Consider the following 17480-nt stretch of genomic DNA (forward strand, 5'->3'; position numbering starts at 1 on the left):
AAGAGTTAGGCACGACTGAGCAACTTTCACTTTCACTTTGGGGCTTCCCTGATAGCTCAGTTGGTAAAGAATCCACCTGCAATGCAGGAGACCCTGGTTTGATTCCAGGGTCCAGAAGATCCACTGGAGAAGGGATAGGCTACCCACTTCAGTATTCTTGGGCTTCCCTTGTGGCTCAGCAGGTAAAGAATCTGCCTGAAATGCAAGAGACCTGGGTTTGATCCGTGGGTTGGGAAGATCCCCTGGAGATGAGAAAGGATACACACTCTAGTATTCTGGCCTAGAGAATTCCACAGCCTGTATAGTCCATGTGGTTGCAAAGAGTCGGACACAACTGAGCAACTTTCACTTTCAGCGTCTTGACTCTGTAGGCTTGTTTTTGCCAAATATGAGAATATTTTAACTATTATTTCTTTAAGTAATTCTCTTCTCCTTATGAGACTCTGATTTACACAAATATTAGATCTTTTATTATAATTCCACTGATCACTGTTCATTTTTCAGTCTATTTTCTGTTATTGAGACTAGATAATTTCTGTTTTTCTTTCTCTAGGTTCAAAATTATTTTCTCTGTTGTCTCCAATCTGCAGTTTAACCCATCCTTTGTGTATTTTATTTCAGTTATTGTGTCTCTTAATTTTTAATTTCCATTTATTTTTCTTTGTATATTAGATCTCTTTGCTAAGACTTTCCGTTTTTAATTTGGAGATCACTCACCTAGAGCCAGATATCCTGGAATTTGAAGTCAAGTGGGCCTTAGAAAGTATCACGACAAACAAAGCTAGTGGAGGTGATGGAATTCCAGTTGAGCTATTTCAAATCCTGAATGATGATGCTGTGAAAGTGCCGCACTCAATATGCCAGCACATTTGGAAAACTCAGCAGTGGCCACAGGACTGGAAAAGGTCAGTTTTCATTCCAATCCCAAAGAAAGACAATGCCAAAGTATGCTCAAACTACCACACAATTGCACTCATCTCACATGCTAGTAAAGTAATGCTCCAAATTCTGCAAGCCAGGCTTCAGCAATACGTGAACCATGAAATTCCAGATGTTCAAGCTGGTTTTAGAAAAGGCAGAGGAACCAGAGATCAAATTGCCAAAATCTGCTGGATCATCGAAAAAGCAAGAGTTCCAGAAAAACATCTATTTCTGCTTTATTGACTATGCCAAAGCCTTTGACTGTGTGGATCACAATAAACTGTGGAAAATTCTGAAAGAGATGGGAATACCAGACCACCTGACTTGCCTCTTGAGAAACTGTGTGCAGGTCAGGAAGCAACAGTTAGAACTGGACATGGAACAACAGACTGGTTCCAAATAGGAAAAGGAGTACATCAAAGCTGTATATTGTCACCCTGCTACATCATGAGAAACGCTGGGCTGGCAGAAGCACAAGCTGGAATCAAGACTGCCGGGAGAAATATCAATAACCTCAGATATGCAGATGACACCACCCTTATGGCAGAAAGTGAAGAGGAACTAAAAAGCCTCATGATGAAACTGATAGAGGAGAGCGAAAAAGTTGGCTTAAAGCTCAACATTCAGAAAACGAAGATCATGGCATCCGGTCCCATCACTTCATGGGAAATAGATGGGGAAACAGTGGAAACAGTGTCAGACTTTATTTTGGGGGGCTCCAAAATCACTGCAGATGGTGACTGCAGCCATGAAATTAAATGACGCTTACTCCTTGGAAGAAAAGTTATGATCAACCTAGATAGCATATTCAAAAGCAGAGACATTACTTTGCCAACAAAGGTCCATCTAGTCAAGGCTATGGTTTTTCCAGTGGTCATATATGGATATGAGAGTTGGACTGTGAAGAAAGCTGAGCACCGAAGAATTGATGCTTTTGAACTGTGGTGTTGGAGAAGACTCTTGAGAGTCCCTGGGACTACAAGGAGATCCAACCAGTCCATTCTGAAGGAGATCAGTCCTGGGGTTCTTTGGAAGGAATGATGCTAAAGCTGAAACTCCAGTACTTTGGCCACCTCATGCGAAGAGCTGACTCATTGGAAAAGACTCTGATGCTGGGAAGGATTGGGGGCATGAGGAGAAGGGGACGATAGAGGATGAGATGGCTGGATGGCATCACTGACTTGATGGATGTGAGCCTGAGTGAACTCCGGGAGTTGGTGATGGACAGGGAGGCCTGGCGTGCTGTGATTAATGGGGTCACAGAGAGTCGGACATGACTGAGCGACTGAACTGAACTGAACTGAACTGAAGAATGTTCAGGGAATTCCCTAGCAGTCCAGTGGTTAGTACTTGGTGCTTTCAATGCCAGGGGTCTGGATTCAGTCTCTGGTTGTGGAAATAAGATCTCACAAGCCAAGGAGTGTGGCTAAAAAATAAATAAACAGAAAGAAGAAAAACAATGTTCAAAACTGTTTGTCAAAGCATTTCTCTCTCATGGCTGCTCTGAAATCCTTAGCAGGTAATTTAATCAGTTGTGTTACAGTGATTTCATTTTCTATTGATAACACAAATGTATTGATTTTCTTTACTCAGTTTGAGATCTCAGTTTGAAATCTTTCTGGTTCTTGGTATAATGAGGGATTTTCAATTCAAACCTTGATATTTTGTGTATCATTTTAAGAGACTCTGGATCTTATTTAAATTTTGTGTTTTAGCAGGTCTTTTCTGTTAATACTGTGGTGGGTGAAGGAGGATGCTATCTCTTTATTGGCAAGTGGGAGAAGAAGTCCTAGCTTCCCACCTGGCTATGTCTGTCACCTCTACAGCAGGTGTAGGTCGCCTACTTTCTTATAGTATGGCAAAGGCAGAACTCCAGGTTCTTCTTTTGGCCTTTGTTTGTTGGGGCAAGAGTAGGTTATAGTTTTTCTATAGTGTTTGGCTGGAATAGAATGGTTGTTATCTAAACACTCTCTGTATTGCTAGGTTGTTCCTTTGGGTACTTTGGCTATAGAAAACCAAAATACTTGGTTTTCTTGGTCTGTAGCTGTTGGCATTTCTGGGCTGTGATCTTGTCCTGTACCCAGCATGGGATATATAAAACACAGGGAAAGCCCAGGGAACTTACTACTGCTTCATTCCTTGGAGCCCAAGGCCCTTAGCCAATCTGTCACCTCTTAACCTTCTAGAGCATCTTGTGCTTTCTAATATAGAATATCCTGAGCTTTTAGTTTTATTTAGCAGGAGGAATAGGTAAAAATACATCTACTCCATCTTCCCATAAGCAGAAATCTAGTTGGTTCTTTTGAATGTACTAATTTGACCATATTACTCTGGAGCTTAAAACATCTCAATGGCTCTAATTACCTACAAGATAAAATCTCAAAACAAAAACCACACTGAGGAGGAGAGACTAAATCAGATACATCTCCACATTCCCAAAGTTCAGCATGGATCTTATAAGTAACAGTTACTCTGAATGCTTAATGATTAAAGAATTTGGGCTTAAGTTAATGTATTTCCCACACCAATATTTATTCTGCTGAATTATGCACTTTCTCAAAGACTGTTCCACAGTCAAAAGTATGATGTTCTTGCATAGACATTTTTGTTCTGAGTCAAAGCTTTCAGAGAACTGTCAAAGCTAGAACCACATTTACCTTCTACAGGTAGCCGCCGCCGTATGGCCAGACGTTCCATTTTCCGCTGTGTCTCTGCCAAACTGAAAAGAACCCCGTATACATATTGACGAGCTGACCGGAACAGGATAGCAGCTGGAGGAAGCTCCATGTTACACTCATCTTCAATACATACAGGAATCTTAATCTCACCCTAAAAAGAAAATGGTTCAGGACAAAGGAGAAAATGAGTTACCTCAAGGTTTGGAATTGAGCTGAGAAGAACAAGTAATGAACTGTAGCCTAGCTATTAAATTTTCTACTTTTATTTAGACAAAATTTCAGACTGAAAAGTTGTAAGAGCCCAGCTGAATATTAGACAGCTTAAAGCTAGTCCATTTTTAAAGTCTCTGCTATGATTAACTACAGCTGACTAAATGGGTAAAATTCATCTTAGACATTCTGCTGGGGAATGGATTTGTATGGTAAGGCTAGAGGATGGGAATAGCTCAGGAGAAGTAGAGGGGGAGGTAAAGACCAAGGGTATAATGCCTCTTCTTAGAGTGTGTTCATCCCTAGACCAGACTTTACAAACGTGGTACATTGTCTTCTCCAAAAGCTTACAATTACCCTTCTCCTCTAGGCCTCATTTCCTGCACAGTCCCATCTTTTGCTGGTCTCACCTCCCTAGAGACCCTTGACACATGAAGGGCCCTAGCACACTTGGTCTCCTTTGATCTCCTTTCAGATACAAAGATCAGACTTTTCTCTGGTTAACCTACAGTCCTATGAAGTTGAAGTACAGTGTGGAGAGCAGGGAGGTAAGTGTCGATGTGTTCTCTCACCTTAGTGAGGACATGGTAGATATATGGGTACATAAGACCCCTTCGATGTCTGTGTTCAGCAACCCGCAAGACTTCTGGAGCTACTGGAGGTAAGGGTGGAATGGTGATGTCCATATGGTTCCTTGTAGACATAGACAGGAGAGATGGGATGTGGGGCTCACCATCACCCAGGCTGGCATTTGAAACTCCAGCATCAATGGGCTCTACCCAAGAACCTCTGTCACTGTTTGGATCCTCCCATCCAGGTTGCTGCTGAAGTGTTTCTGTGATGTGACTAAAAGGTTTAAAAAGATAAGTGTGGAAGACAGAAAGGAGGTTAATAAAGATATTTCAACTCAAGATGTCTATTCTGATTATAAGGAATCTTACAAACCCTCTAGAAGCCAGGACACTGGGTTAGCACTAGATCTGATACCATTCCTCTCAGTGGCCATCACTATCTTCCTAGCTTCTTTCTTCAGATATAAACCAAAGCAATCAGAAGTCATGGGCTCCATTCTGAGTCCTTTATACCTTACAAAAGTCATGTTTAAAGTCTGCTTATGTTCTAAGGAAATAACTACAATTAAAACCTCAAAGTAGCTTTGTCTTCCAGGAATAATCTGCTTGGAGGAATAATCTAAAAAAAATGTTATTATACAAAATCCCACTGTTTTGATCCTTAGAACCTTTTTTAGCTACCAAGCAATACAACTGCATACTCAACTGTTTTAATATTTCAACTCTATAAAACCTTGCAATTTTTTAAATGTTCAATCTACTCCTCTTCACAAACTGAGAGATGACAGACATGATACATACCACACCCCTACCAGGGTGTCCCTAGCCAGCTGCTATGCTGTCTTCTACCTCAGTGGCCTGGGTATCTGAAAATTATTACCTGTACACGGTCCAGGTGATCATGAAGTGACAAAAACATAGAGTTTTCCTACTTCATTTAAGTGCAAAGAGTCACAGGAAAAAGCCAGGAACATACACTTTCCTACATTCCCTACCTAGGTTAAAAGTAAAAGAATAGAGATACTTCAGAAATCTATTTCCTGGGGTGCCTGTATAGCTACTTACTCAGAGCTGGCTCCTTCTGGCTCATCACCATCAGAGGAAGAGGAGTGGGAAGAGTCTGGTCCCAAAGGAGTTGAGGCTTTGGAAGTCAGGTAATTGGGAAACTGGGATGCAGAGGAATCATAAGAGATAGCCCAATTGGCAAAGGGGCTGTCCTGCAGCATGGAATCCTCAGAAAAAGCATGGGATTCCCCCAAAGCATGGGGGGAGAAGAGAAGAGAGGAGTTGGGTCCCACTGGGAATGGTGGTGGATATTTCATTTTCTGGGGCACGTGGTGAGAAAACTAAAGGACGAAACAGACACAAAAGCTATTTATTTAACATTTTACCAGGCTCCAAGATGGCTCCCCCAAAGGTTGTGACACAGTGGATGAGGCCAGTGGCTGGAATTGTTGGAACACAAAGAACATACTGAGAATAACAAGAAATAATTCTAACAGTGATGTATGGACAGAATCCTTCAAAGGCAGGACAATGGACCAATCTATGTCTCCTAGAGTCATTCTTTCAATATTAGCTAATCTACATTCACAATGACCTAGTGGTTGCTGATTTGAATGTTTTCTTTAGAGTTTGCCAGCCTCAAGTTGAGAACGTGACATAGGTATATACAATCTTGACATTCTGATAATACTGAATCACCCGAACTCCTTAACTAAAGACTATAAAAATTGGGAAACAATCCTAGTCTAATGCTATCAAATGGTCTCAAGCTTCTTAAAAGATACTTACCATCGGCTTCCCAGCAGAGAGAGTGCCCATTTGATTTTGTGGAATGGGAGGATTTCCAAGGCGATTATTTCGAAAACCTGAAGCAAAGAGAAAGTGCTATCTCTTTTAGTCAATCCTAATAATTCTACTCTGTTACATTCTGGTAACCTCATATCACCTGAGAAATTATTATGAATATGAGTTATAATTTACTGAACAGCTACTACGAGCTACACTAAGAACCTTACATAAATTAATTCTCATGATAACAACTCTATTAAGGAGGTATCATGAGCCACATTTCATGTAAATGTGACTTGCAAAGATCACACAGTGTGTACATAACAGAGGTAGAATTCAAATTCAGGCCTGACCCCCACAGATGGGGCAATTTTATGTATACCAGGCCACTACAGAGATTAGCACCATACAGAGATTAGCACGAGAAGAAGCCCAAGCTAAGGAAATGGCATTGGATCCCATCTATAAATTCAAGAAATGAGGGCCCTGTTTCATGTCACCTCTCTTATTACATGGAAATCAAAAGGCAAATGTCTTTCAAATAGGAATAACTTCTATGAGGGTGCAATACAAATAAGTGATTCCACTCTGTCCCAGAAGTTCTGAGAGACTCAGTTTCTTCTACATAAAGAGCAGCCCGGGGTCAGATGGAAGCCTTACCTAGAAAGGAGGGCCCCACTGGCAGTGAAGAGAGTTTGGTTGTGACTGAATAGTACTCAACCGCTTTCTTGAATCGTTCTATTTTATCTTCTGTCCTGGACTGGATATAGGAATATCGGATGTTCAGAAGGAGAAATAACATGAGTGTGCCTTTTTCATGCAATTTATAATTTGAGATTCAAAATAGTGGCAGAAATCAAATGTTTAAAGAAACCCAAGACAGCAATTTTTTTTTATGCTGCAGAAAAGGTTAGGTAGGGAGAGAGTATTATAGAACATTAAAGCTCAAATACTTAAAAAAATCGTTTAAAAAGTTTACTTACATTTTGTGCTATTCTAAAATGCTTACATGATCATTAGAAAAAATACATAAAGATAGAAAAAAACTAAACGGTACCATCACTCAAAGATATTTTGATGTGTTTCCTTCCACTGATTTTTAAAATTCATTTTTTGGGGGTTGAAGTACAGCTAGTCTATTTTAATACATTTCTGTAATGGTTTATGGAAAACCTCGAACAAACTTCGAGTTTTTGGCCAACCCAACATTTATTTTTTTTCTATAGTTGATACCATACTATATGTAAAATTTCATGTCTTGCTTTTATTATCGGAGAAGGCAATGGCACCCCACTCCAGTACTCTTGCCTGGAAAATCCCATGGATGGAGGAGCCTGGAGGCTGCAGTCCATGGGGTCGCTGAGGGTCGGACATGACTGAGCAACTTCACTTTCACTTTTCACTTTCATGCATTGGAGAAGGAAATGGCAACCCACTCCAGTGTTCTTGCCTGGAGAATCCCAGGGACGGGGGAGCCTGGTGGGCTGCCGTTTATGGGGTTGCACAGAGTCGGACACAACTGAAGCAACTTAGCAGCAGCAGCTTTTAATATAGTACAAGATAATTTTGAATGGCTGAATATTTTATCATTGTAAGTGTATCATAAATTATTTAACTACTTCTCTAATACCCAATGTCTCAGCTATTTCTCACAATATGGCTATTATAAGTTACACAACAAAAAACATATATGTACATAAAAGTTTTTTTGATTTCAAGCTATGTCCTTAGGAAAATGTCCCCAAAGTGGAATTACTGGTTCAAAAGGTATGAACATTACAACCAAAACCACTTAAACATACGGAAAATCCATAATGTGAAATCACTATATATCCTCCAGAAGGGTTAAAATTTAAGATTATAAATATCTAGACCTGGCAAGGATATGGAGTGACTTGAAGTCCAATACACTGCTTGTAGGAATATACATTGGTAGAGGTGAGAAAACAGTTTGGGAGTTTCTTATTATGTTAAACATATATTTGCCATATGGCACAGCAATCCTACTCTTAAGTACTTATCCAGGAAAAATAAGTACATATGTCCACCAAAAATATAAACAAGAATTCTAACAATAGCTTTATTTAATAGCACCAAACTAGAAATAATTCTATTAACAGAAGAATGGATAAATTATGATATATACATATGATAAAAAAAACTGTACAGTAATAAAGAACAAAGGACTGATACATGCAACAATATGGACTAATCTCAGACAATAATGAGTGAAAGGAGAAACAGACAAAAGAGTACATATGCACAAGTGTATTCATCTCACACGCTAGTAAAGTAATGCTCAAAATTCTCCAAGCCAGGCTTTAATAGTACGTGAACCATGAACGTCTAGATGTTCAAGCTGGATTTAGAAAAGGCAGAGGAAGCAGAGATCAAATTGCTAACATCTGTTGGATCATCGAAAAAGCAAGAGAGTTCCAGAAAAATATCAACTTCTGCTTTATTGACTATGACAAAGCCTTTGATTGTGTGGACCACATCAAACTCTGGAAAATTCTTCAAGTGATGGGAATACCAGACCACCTGACCTGCCTCTTGAGAAATCTGTGTGCAGGTCAGGAAGCAATAGTTAGACCTGGACATGGAACAACAGACTGGTTCCAAATAGGAAAAGGAGTATGTCAAGGCTGTATACTGTCACCCTGCTTATTTAACTTAAATGCAGAGTACATCATGAGAAACGCTGGGCTGGAAGAAGCACAAGCTGGAATTAATCAAGAGAAATTGGGAGAAATATCAATAACCTCAGATATGCAGACAACACCACCCTTATGGCAGAAAGTGAAGAAGAACTAAAGAGCCTCTTGATGAAAGTGAAAGAGGAGAGTGAAAAGGTTGGCTTGAAACTCAACATTCAGAAAACTAAGATCATGGCATCTGGTCCCATCACTTCATGGGAAATAGATGGGGAAACAGTGGAAACAGTAATAGACTTTATTTTCTTGGGCTCCCAAATCACCACAGATGGTGACTACAGCCGTGACATTAAAGGACGCTTGCTCTTTGGAAGAAAAGTTATGATCAGCCTAGATGGCATATTATAAAGCAGAGACATTACTTTGCCAACAAAGGTCTGTCTAGTCAAAGCTATGGTTTTTCCAGTGGTCATGTATGGATGTGACAGTTGGACTATAAAGAAAGCTGAGCACCGAAGAATTGATGCTTTTAAACTGTGCTGTTGGAGAAGACTGTTGAGAGTCCCTTGGACTGCAAGGAGATCCAACCAGTCCATCCTAAAGGAGATCAGCCCTGAGTGTTCATTGGAAGGACTGATGTTGAAGCTGAAACTCCAATACTTTGGCCACCTGATGTGAAGATCAGACTCATTGGAAAAGACCCTGATGCTGGGAACGATTGAAGGCAGGAGGAGAAGGGGATGACAGAGGATGCAATGGTTAGACGGCATCACCGACTCAATGGGCATGACTTTGAGTAAACTCTGGGAGTTGGCAGTGGACAGGGAGGCCTGGCGTGCTGTAGTACATAGGGTTGCAAAGAGTTGGAAATGACTGAGCGACTGAATTGACTGAAGTGAAAGTCCAAGTAGAAGTGAAATTTGGGCTTCCCAGGTGGGACAAGTGGTAAAGAACCTGCCTGCCAATGCAGGAAACATAAGAGACCTGGGTTCCATCCCTTGGTCGGGAAGATCTCCTGGAGGAGGGCATGGTAACCCACTCCAGTATTCTTGCCTGGAGAATCTAATGGACAGAGGAGCCTGGCAGGCTATAGTCCACAGGGTCGCACAGAGTCAGACACTACTGAAGCGACTTAGCACACATGCACAGAAGTGAAACTTACTTATGGCAATAGAAAATACCACTTATCTCTGTGGGGTTGGGGATGATTGAGAAGGGGGTTTTCCAATGTAATTTTAAAATCCTCTTGAATATAATTTATGACCTTTTAATATTTCATCAAATAGAATGTAAGATATTAAAGTCATTTCTAATTATAAATAATGTTCAAATAAGCATATTTTTACATGTTTCTTGGGTCATTTCATAGGAGATATTTTTAGAAGTGGAATTACTAGGTTAAAGGGTATAGTCATTTTCATAGACTGTTGACACATGATATAAACCTCTTTCAGAAGCAGATGTCTCAAGTTATACTCTCATCATCAATGCATGTGTGCTAAGTAACAGAGAAGCCTGGTGGGCTACAGTCCATGGGGTTGCAAAGAGCTGGAGATGACTAAGCGACTAAACCACCAGGGACACAAATACAGATATTGATATCCAGGTCATCTAGCCTCACTTTAGATACACAAGCCATACACAGAACTTTCCTTAATATCTCTACCTCTGTACCCTCATCCCTTCCCCAAAGTGACCAATGTAACCAGTTTGGTATGTGTCCTGTCATAACTTTTGCTGGTTATACATACACACATATATGTACATAAATACAGTTTTGTTTTTTTTTTTCACATAAGTGGAATTGTATATTGTTTTTCAAATTGCCTTTTGCACTTAACAGCATGTTTTATAAATTATTATGTGTCAGTAAGTATACATCTATGACCCAATACCCTGAAATACTGAATTACATGTACTTCCCTCACTGTCCCACCCTGCTCTCTTTCCCGAAAGCTAAACATTTACTTTTCCTTCAAGGGGCACCAATTCTATGAAGTCTTTCATTCTATGAAAACTTTATTGTTTTTTCCTTTGTTCTACTTATTTGCTTCAACCTTCCCCATTAACCTCATGTTCTATGAGGACAAAGAATGGTTTATTCATATTTACATTCTGCTAACATGGGAAGTTAGTAAACATAGAAGTTTAATCAATATTTTACATATGATCATATTTAATTAAGCCCTACCATTTTCTTTTTGTTTTACATATTTATTTTTTAATTATTTTTTTTGGCTGCACTGGTCTTCATTGCTGCACGGATATTCTCTAGTTGTGGAGTGCAAGTTTCTCATTGTGGTGACTAATCTTGTTGCAGAGCACAGGCTCTAGGGTGCAAAGGTTTCAGTAGTTGTGGCACATGGGCTTAGTTGCCCTGTGGTATGTGGAATCTTCCTGGACCAGGGATTGAACCCATGTCCCCTGTGTTAGCAGGTGTATTCTTAATCACTGGACCACCATGGAAGCCCCTAACTTTTTCATTAATAGATCCACAGAGGACACAAGTAGCAGAGTAGAAATTCATAATTTGATGCTGTTACTTAGCAGATTTTGTATGTTTGTTTAAAAGAGTTCTGATAATTCTATAACTGTTTAAAATATTCGTGAAAATTATATAGCAACAATGAAGAATGGTTTAAGACATAATGTTAAGTGGAAAAAGCAAGTTAAAGGTGACTACACTGAGCTGACTACCACATCAAACATATAAAGAGGACTAGGAAATACTATAAAACATTTAGGATGGAATTAGAAGCAAAGTCACTATTAAACAATTTTGTTTTGTTTAGTCAAAGGGGGATTCTTGTCATTAAGCTACAAAGGCAAGCAAAAGCTATAACATTAAAAATATTCAACACTCAACTGAATATGTACAAAATTTTTCCTCCATTTACAAACAATGGAATATTGTTGTTGTTGAGTCTCTTAAGTCATGTCTGAGTCTGCAATCCCATGGACTACAGCATGCCAGGTTCCTCTGTCCTATACTCTCTCCGTGAGTTTGCTCAAATTCATGTCCACTGAGTTGCTGATGCTATCTAACCATCTCATCCTCTGCCACCTTTGTCTCCTTTTGCCTTCAATCTTTTCCAGCATCAGGGTCTTTTCCAATGAGGCATCTCTTTGCATCAGGTTTCAGTAACACTCCTTCCAATGAATAATCAGGGTTGATTTCCTTTCAGATTGACAGGTTTGATCTCCTTGCAGTCCAAGGAACTCTCAAGAGTATTCTCCAACACCACGATTCAAAAGCATCAATTCTTCAGTACTCAGCTTTATTTGCGGTCCAACTCTCACATCCGTATATGACTACTGGAAACATAGCTTTGACTATACAGACCTTTGTCTACAAAGTGATGTCTCCGCTTTTTAATTTGCTGTCTAGGAGCAAGCTTCCTTTGCTTCCAAGGAGCAAGCATCTTTTAATTTCATGGCTGCAATCACTATCCATAGTGATTTTGGAGCCCAAGAAAATAAAATCTGTCACTGCTTCCACTTTTCCCCCTTATATTTGCCATGAAGTGATGGGACCAGATACCATGATCTTAGTTCTTTAATGCTGAGTTTCAAGACAGTTTTTTCACTCTCCTCTTTCACCCTCATCAAGAGGTTCTTCAGTTCCTCTTCACCTTCTGCCACTGTAGTTGTATCATCTGTATATCTGAGGTTATTGATATTTCTCCCAACAATTTTGGTTCCAGTTTATGATTCATCCAGCCCACATTTTGCATGATGCACTCTGCATATAATTAAATAAGCAGAGTGACAATATATAGCCTTGTTGTACTCCTTTCCCAATTTTGAACCAGTCAGTTGTTCCATGTCTGTTTCTAACTGTTGCTTCTTGCTTTCTTAGTCGCTCAGTCAGGTCCAACTTTGAACTGGCTGTAGCCTGCCAGGCTCCTCTGTCCATGAGATTTTTCAGGCAAGAACATTGGAGTGGGTGCCATTTCCTCCTCCAGGGGATCTTCCCTACCCAGTGATCGAACCCGTGTCTCTTACCTGCATACAAATTTTTCAGGAGACAGGTAAGGTCATCTGGTACTTTCATCTCTTTAAGAATTTTCCAGTTTGTTGTGATCTACATAGTCAAAGGCTTTAGCATAGTCAGTGAAGAGGACGTAGATTGTTTTTCTGGAACTTCTTTGCTCTCCCCATGATCCAATGAATGTTGGCAATTTGATCTCTGGTTCCTCTCCCTCTTCGAAAGCCAGCTTATACATGTGGAAGTTATTGGTTCCTGTACTGTTGAAGCCTGCTACTGCTGCTGCTAAGTCGCGTCAGTTGTGTCCAACTCTGTGCGACCCCATAGACGGAAGCCCACCAGGCTCCTCCGTCCCTGGGATTCTCCAGGCAAGAACACTGGAATGGATTGCCATTTCCTTCTCCAATATAGGAAAGTGAAAAGTGAAAGTGAAGTCGCTCAGTCGTGCCCGACTCCTCGCAACCCCATGGACTGCAGCCTACCAGGCTCCTCCGTCCATGGGATCTTCCAGGCTAGCTTAAGGATTTTAAGTATTACCTTGCTAGCATGTGAAATGAGCATGACTGTATGGTAGTTTGAACACTCTTTGGCATTGCCTTTCTTTGGGATTGGAATGAAACTGACATTTCCAGTCCTATGGGCACAGCTGAGTTTTCCAAATTTGCTGGCACATTGAGTGCAGCACTTTAAATAGCATCATCTTTTACAATTTTAAACAGCTTAGCTGGAATTTCGTCACCTCCACTAGCTTTGTTCACAATAATGCTTCCTAAAGTCTACTTGACTTCATATTCCAGGATGTCTGGTTCTAGGTGAGTGACCACACCATCGTGATTATCCAGGTCATTAAGACCTTTTTTTGTATAGTTGTTTTGTGTATTCTTTCCACCTCTTCTTAATCTGTTAAGTCCTTGCCGTTTCTGTCCTTTATCATGGCCATCCTTGCATGAAATATTCCCTCAATACCTCCAATTTTCTTGAAGAGATCTCTAGTCTTTCCTATTCTGTTGTTTTCCTCTATTTCTTTGCATTGTTCATTTAAGAAGGTCTATCTCTCCCTGCTATTCTCTGGAGCTCTGCATTCAGATGGATATATCTTTCCCTTTCTCCCTTGCCTATCACATCACTTCTTTCCTCAGGTATTTATAAAGTCTCCTCAGACAACCACTTTGCCTTCTTGCATTTCCTTTTCTTTGAGATGCTTTTGGTCACTGACTCCCGTGAAACATTATGAACCTCCATCCATAGTTCTTCAGGCATTCTGTCTACCAGATTTAATCCCTTGAATCTATTCATCACCTCCACTGTACAAGGAATTTGATTTAGGTCATACCTGAATGGGCCTAGTGGTTTTCCCTACTCTCTTGAATTTAAGTCTGAATTTTGCAATAAGGAGCTCATGATCTGAGCCACAGTCATTTCCAGGTTTTGTTTTTGCTGACTGTATAGACTTTCTCCATCTTTAGCTGCAAAGAACATAATCAGTCTGATTTTGGTTTTGACCACCTGGTGATGTCCACATGCAGAGTTGTCTCTTGGGTTGCTGGAAAAGGATGTTTGCTATGACCATCATCTTCTGGTGTCAGATCTTTTTGTCTTTTCATATTGTTCATGGAGTTCTCCAAGCACGAATACTGGAGTGGGTGGACATTTCCTCATTCAGTGGAACACGTCAATCTTGGGTGGCCATGCACAGCAAGGCTCACAGCTTCACTGAGTTACACAAGCCCCTCTGCCATTACAAGGCTGTGATTCATGAAAGGGACAACAGAATATTATTCAATGTTAAAAAGGAAGGATATTCTGATATATCCTACAACATGGAAAAACCTTAAGTACATTATACTAAGTGAAATAAGCCCATTGCAAATACAAATGCATATGCAAGCACACACAGTCATGTCCGACTATTTGCAACCCCATGGACTGTAGCCCCATCAGGCTCCTCTGTCCATCCAGGCAAGAATACTGGAGTGGGTTGCCATTCCCTTCTCCAGGGGATCTTCCTCGCCCAGGGATTGAAGCTGTGTCTCTTGACCCTATTGCACTGAAGGCAGATTCTTCACTGCTAAGCCACTGGGAATTTCCTATATATAGTATAATTCCACTTATATGAAGTATGTAAAGTAGTCAAAATCAGAGATCAAAAGTAGAATAGGCTGAGAGGGAGGAGAGAATGGGGACTTATCTTTTAATGGTTGTAGATTTTCAGTTTTACAAGATAATAAGAATTATAGGGATGAATGATGGTGATGGTTACATAATATTATGAATGTATTAATACCACTGAACATATATTTACAACGTTTAAGATGGTAAATTTTATATGCATTTTTATCACAATAAAAAATCAGCAGGAAAACGTATTCTCCATTTAAACAGTATTCCCTGCTTAATAAATACTAGGATCTCTCTCTAACGAACATGGCAATTTCTTGTTTTGTGGGTCAATCCCTTCCTCATTGTCTCATGCAAACAGCTGAAGTGAAGTCGCTCAGTCGTGTCCAACTCTTGGCGACCCCATGGACTGTAGCCCATGGGATTCTCCAGGCAAGAATACTGGAATGGGTTGCCATTTCCTTCTCCAGGGGAATCTTCCCGACCCAGGGATTGAACCCAGGTCTCCCGCATTGCAGGCAGACGATTTAACCTCTAAGCCACCAGGGAAGACGCAAACAGCTGAAAGTGCAATGCAAATTAACAAAGTGACTGGGTAAATCTGTCATAAAGTCAGGATTTCCCAAAGTAAAGAGACACAATGGAAGATGCCTCACATTATGCTAGAAGCCACAGACCAATGAGGATCTGTTACAGTTAGTTTTCAACAATGATGTAAGAGAGAATTATGAAAGATCATGGCAGGAAACGCACTTGAAAAAAGAATGATTTGAATATCAAAAGCATGTAAATCTTTTAAGAAAATATAACCCAAGTATGCTTTTTATTAAAAAAAAACACTGCACTTAAACTGTGCTAGAAAGTTAAACGTGACCTAGCGGGTATGAGAGCTATCAGAAAATTTTGTTTGCAAAACTTATTCTTCATTCATATAAAAAATTTTTAGCTGTTGTTCAGTTATTCAGTCACGACCAACTTTCTGCAACCCCATGGACTGCAGAACGCTAGGCTCCTCTCTCTTTCACCATCTCCTAGAGCTTGCTCAAACTCATGTCCATTGAGTCGGTGATGCCATACAACCATCTCATCTTCTGTCGTCCCCTTCTCCTCCCACCTTCAATCTTTCTCAGCATCAGAGTCTTTTCCAATGAGTCAGTTTGCCTCATCAGGCGGCCAAAGTATCAGAGGTTCAGCATCAGGCCTTCCAAAGAATATTCAGGACTGATTTCCTTTAGGATGGACTGGTTGGACCTCCTTGCAGTCCAAGAGACTCTCGAGAGTCTTCTCCAACACCACAGTTCAAAAGCATCAATTCTTTGGCACTCAGCTTTCTTTATACTGCAACTCTCACATCCATACATGATCACTGGAAAAACCATAGTTTTGAATACATGGACCTTTGCCGACAAAGGCATGTCTCTGCTTTTTAATATGCTGTCTAGGTTGGTCATAACTTTTCTTCCAAGGAGCTACTGTCTTCTAATTTAATGGCTGCAGTCACCATCTGTGGTGATTTTGGAGCCCCACAAAATAAAGTCTGTCACTGTATCCACTGTTTCTCCATCTATTTGCCATGAAGTGATGGGAACAGATGCCACAATCTTAAGTGTTCTGAATGTTGAGTTTATTTTTATTTTTTTATATTTATTTATTTTTTTTAATTTTAAAATCTTTAATTCTTACATGCGTTCCCAAACATGAACCCCCTCTCACCTCCCTCCCCATAACATCTCTCTGGGTCATCCCCATGCACCAGCCCCAAGCATGCTGTATCCTGCGTCAGACATAGACTGGCGATTCAATTCTTACATGATAGTATACATGATAGAATGCCATTCTCCCAAGTCATCCCACCCTCTCCCTCTCCCTCTGAGTCAAAAAGTCCGTTATACACATCTGTGTCTTTTTTCCTGTCTTGCATACAGGGTCGTCATTGCCATCTTTCTAAATTCCATATATATGTGTTAGTATACTGTATTGGTGTTTTTCTTTCTGGCTTACTTCACTCTGTATAATCGGCTCCAGTTTCATCCATCTCATCAGAACTGATTCAAATGAATTCTTTTTCACAGCTGAGTAATACTCCATTGTGTATATGTACCACAGCTTTCTTAGCCATTCATCTGCTGATGGACATATAGGTTGTTTCCATGTCCTGGCTATTATAAATGGTGCTGCGATGAACATTGGGGTACATGTGTCTCTTTCAATTCTGGTTTCCTCGGTGTGTATGCCCAGCAGTGGGATTGCCGGGTCATAAGGTAGTTCTATTTGCAATTTTTTAAGGACCCTCTTACACTGTTGGTGGGAATGCAAACTAGTACAGCCACTATGGAGAACAGTGTGGAAATTCCTTAAAAAACTGGAAATAGACTGCCATATGACTCAGCAATCCTCCCACTGCTGGGCATACACACTGAGGAAACCAGAATTGAAAGAGACTCGTGTACCCCAATGTTCATCACAGCACTGTTTATAATAGCCAGGACATGGAAGCAACCTAGATGTCCATCGGCAGACGAATGGATAAGAAAGCTGTGGTACA

The 17480-nt window shown here is 40.3% G+C and overlaps 1 protein-coding gene across 1 annotated transcript in view; it reads right to left on the reverse strand.

The window, feature by feature from the left end:
- Window positions 1–17480, reverse strand: part of FAM120C (family with sequence similarity 120C) — a 133165-nt gene that overhangs the window by 53424 nt on the left and 62261 nt on the right. The window contains exons 5-9 of the mRNA XM_018043858.1: window positions 6836–6935; window positions 6176–6252; window positions 5447–5727; window positions 4382–4655; window positions 3579–3750 (exon numbers count right to left, since the gene is read on the reverse strand). Of these exons, the coding sequence (XP_017899347.1) occupies window positions 3579–3750; window positions 4382–4655; window positions 5447–5727; window positions 6176–6252; window positions 6836–6935 (904 nt within the window). The remainder of the gene's footprint in view (window positions 1–3578; window positions 3751–4381; window positions 4656–5446; window positions 5728–6175; window positions 6253–6835; window positions 6936–17480) is intronic.

Source organism: Capra hircus (genome assembly GCF_001704415.2).
Source record: "Capra hircus breed San Clemente chromosome X unlocalized genomic scaffold, ASM170441v1, whole genome shotgun sequence".
In the NCBI taxonomy this organism is placed as follows: domain Eukaryota; kingdom Metazoa; phylum Chordata; class Mammalia; order Artiodactyla; family Bovidae; genus Capra; species Capra hircus.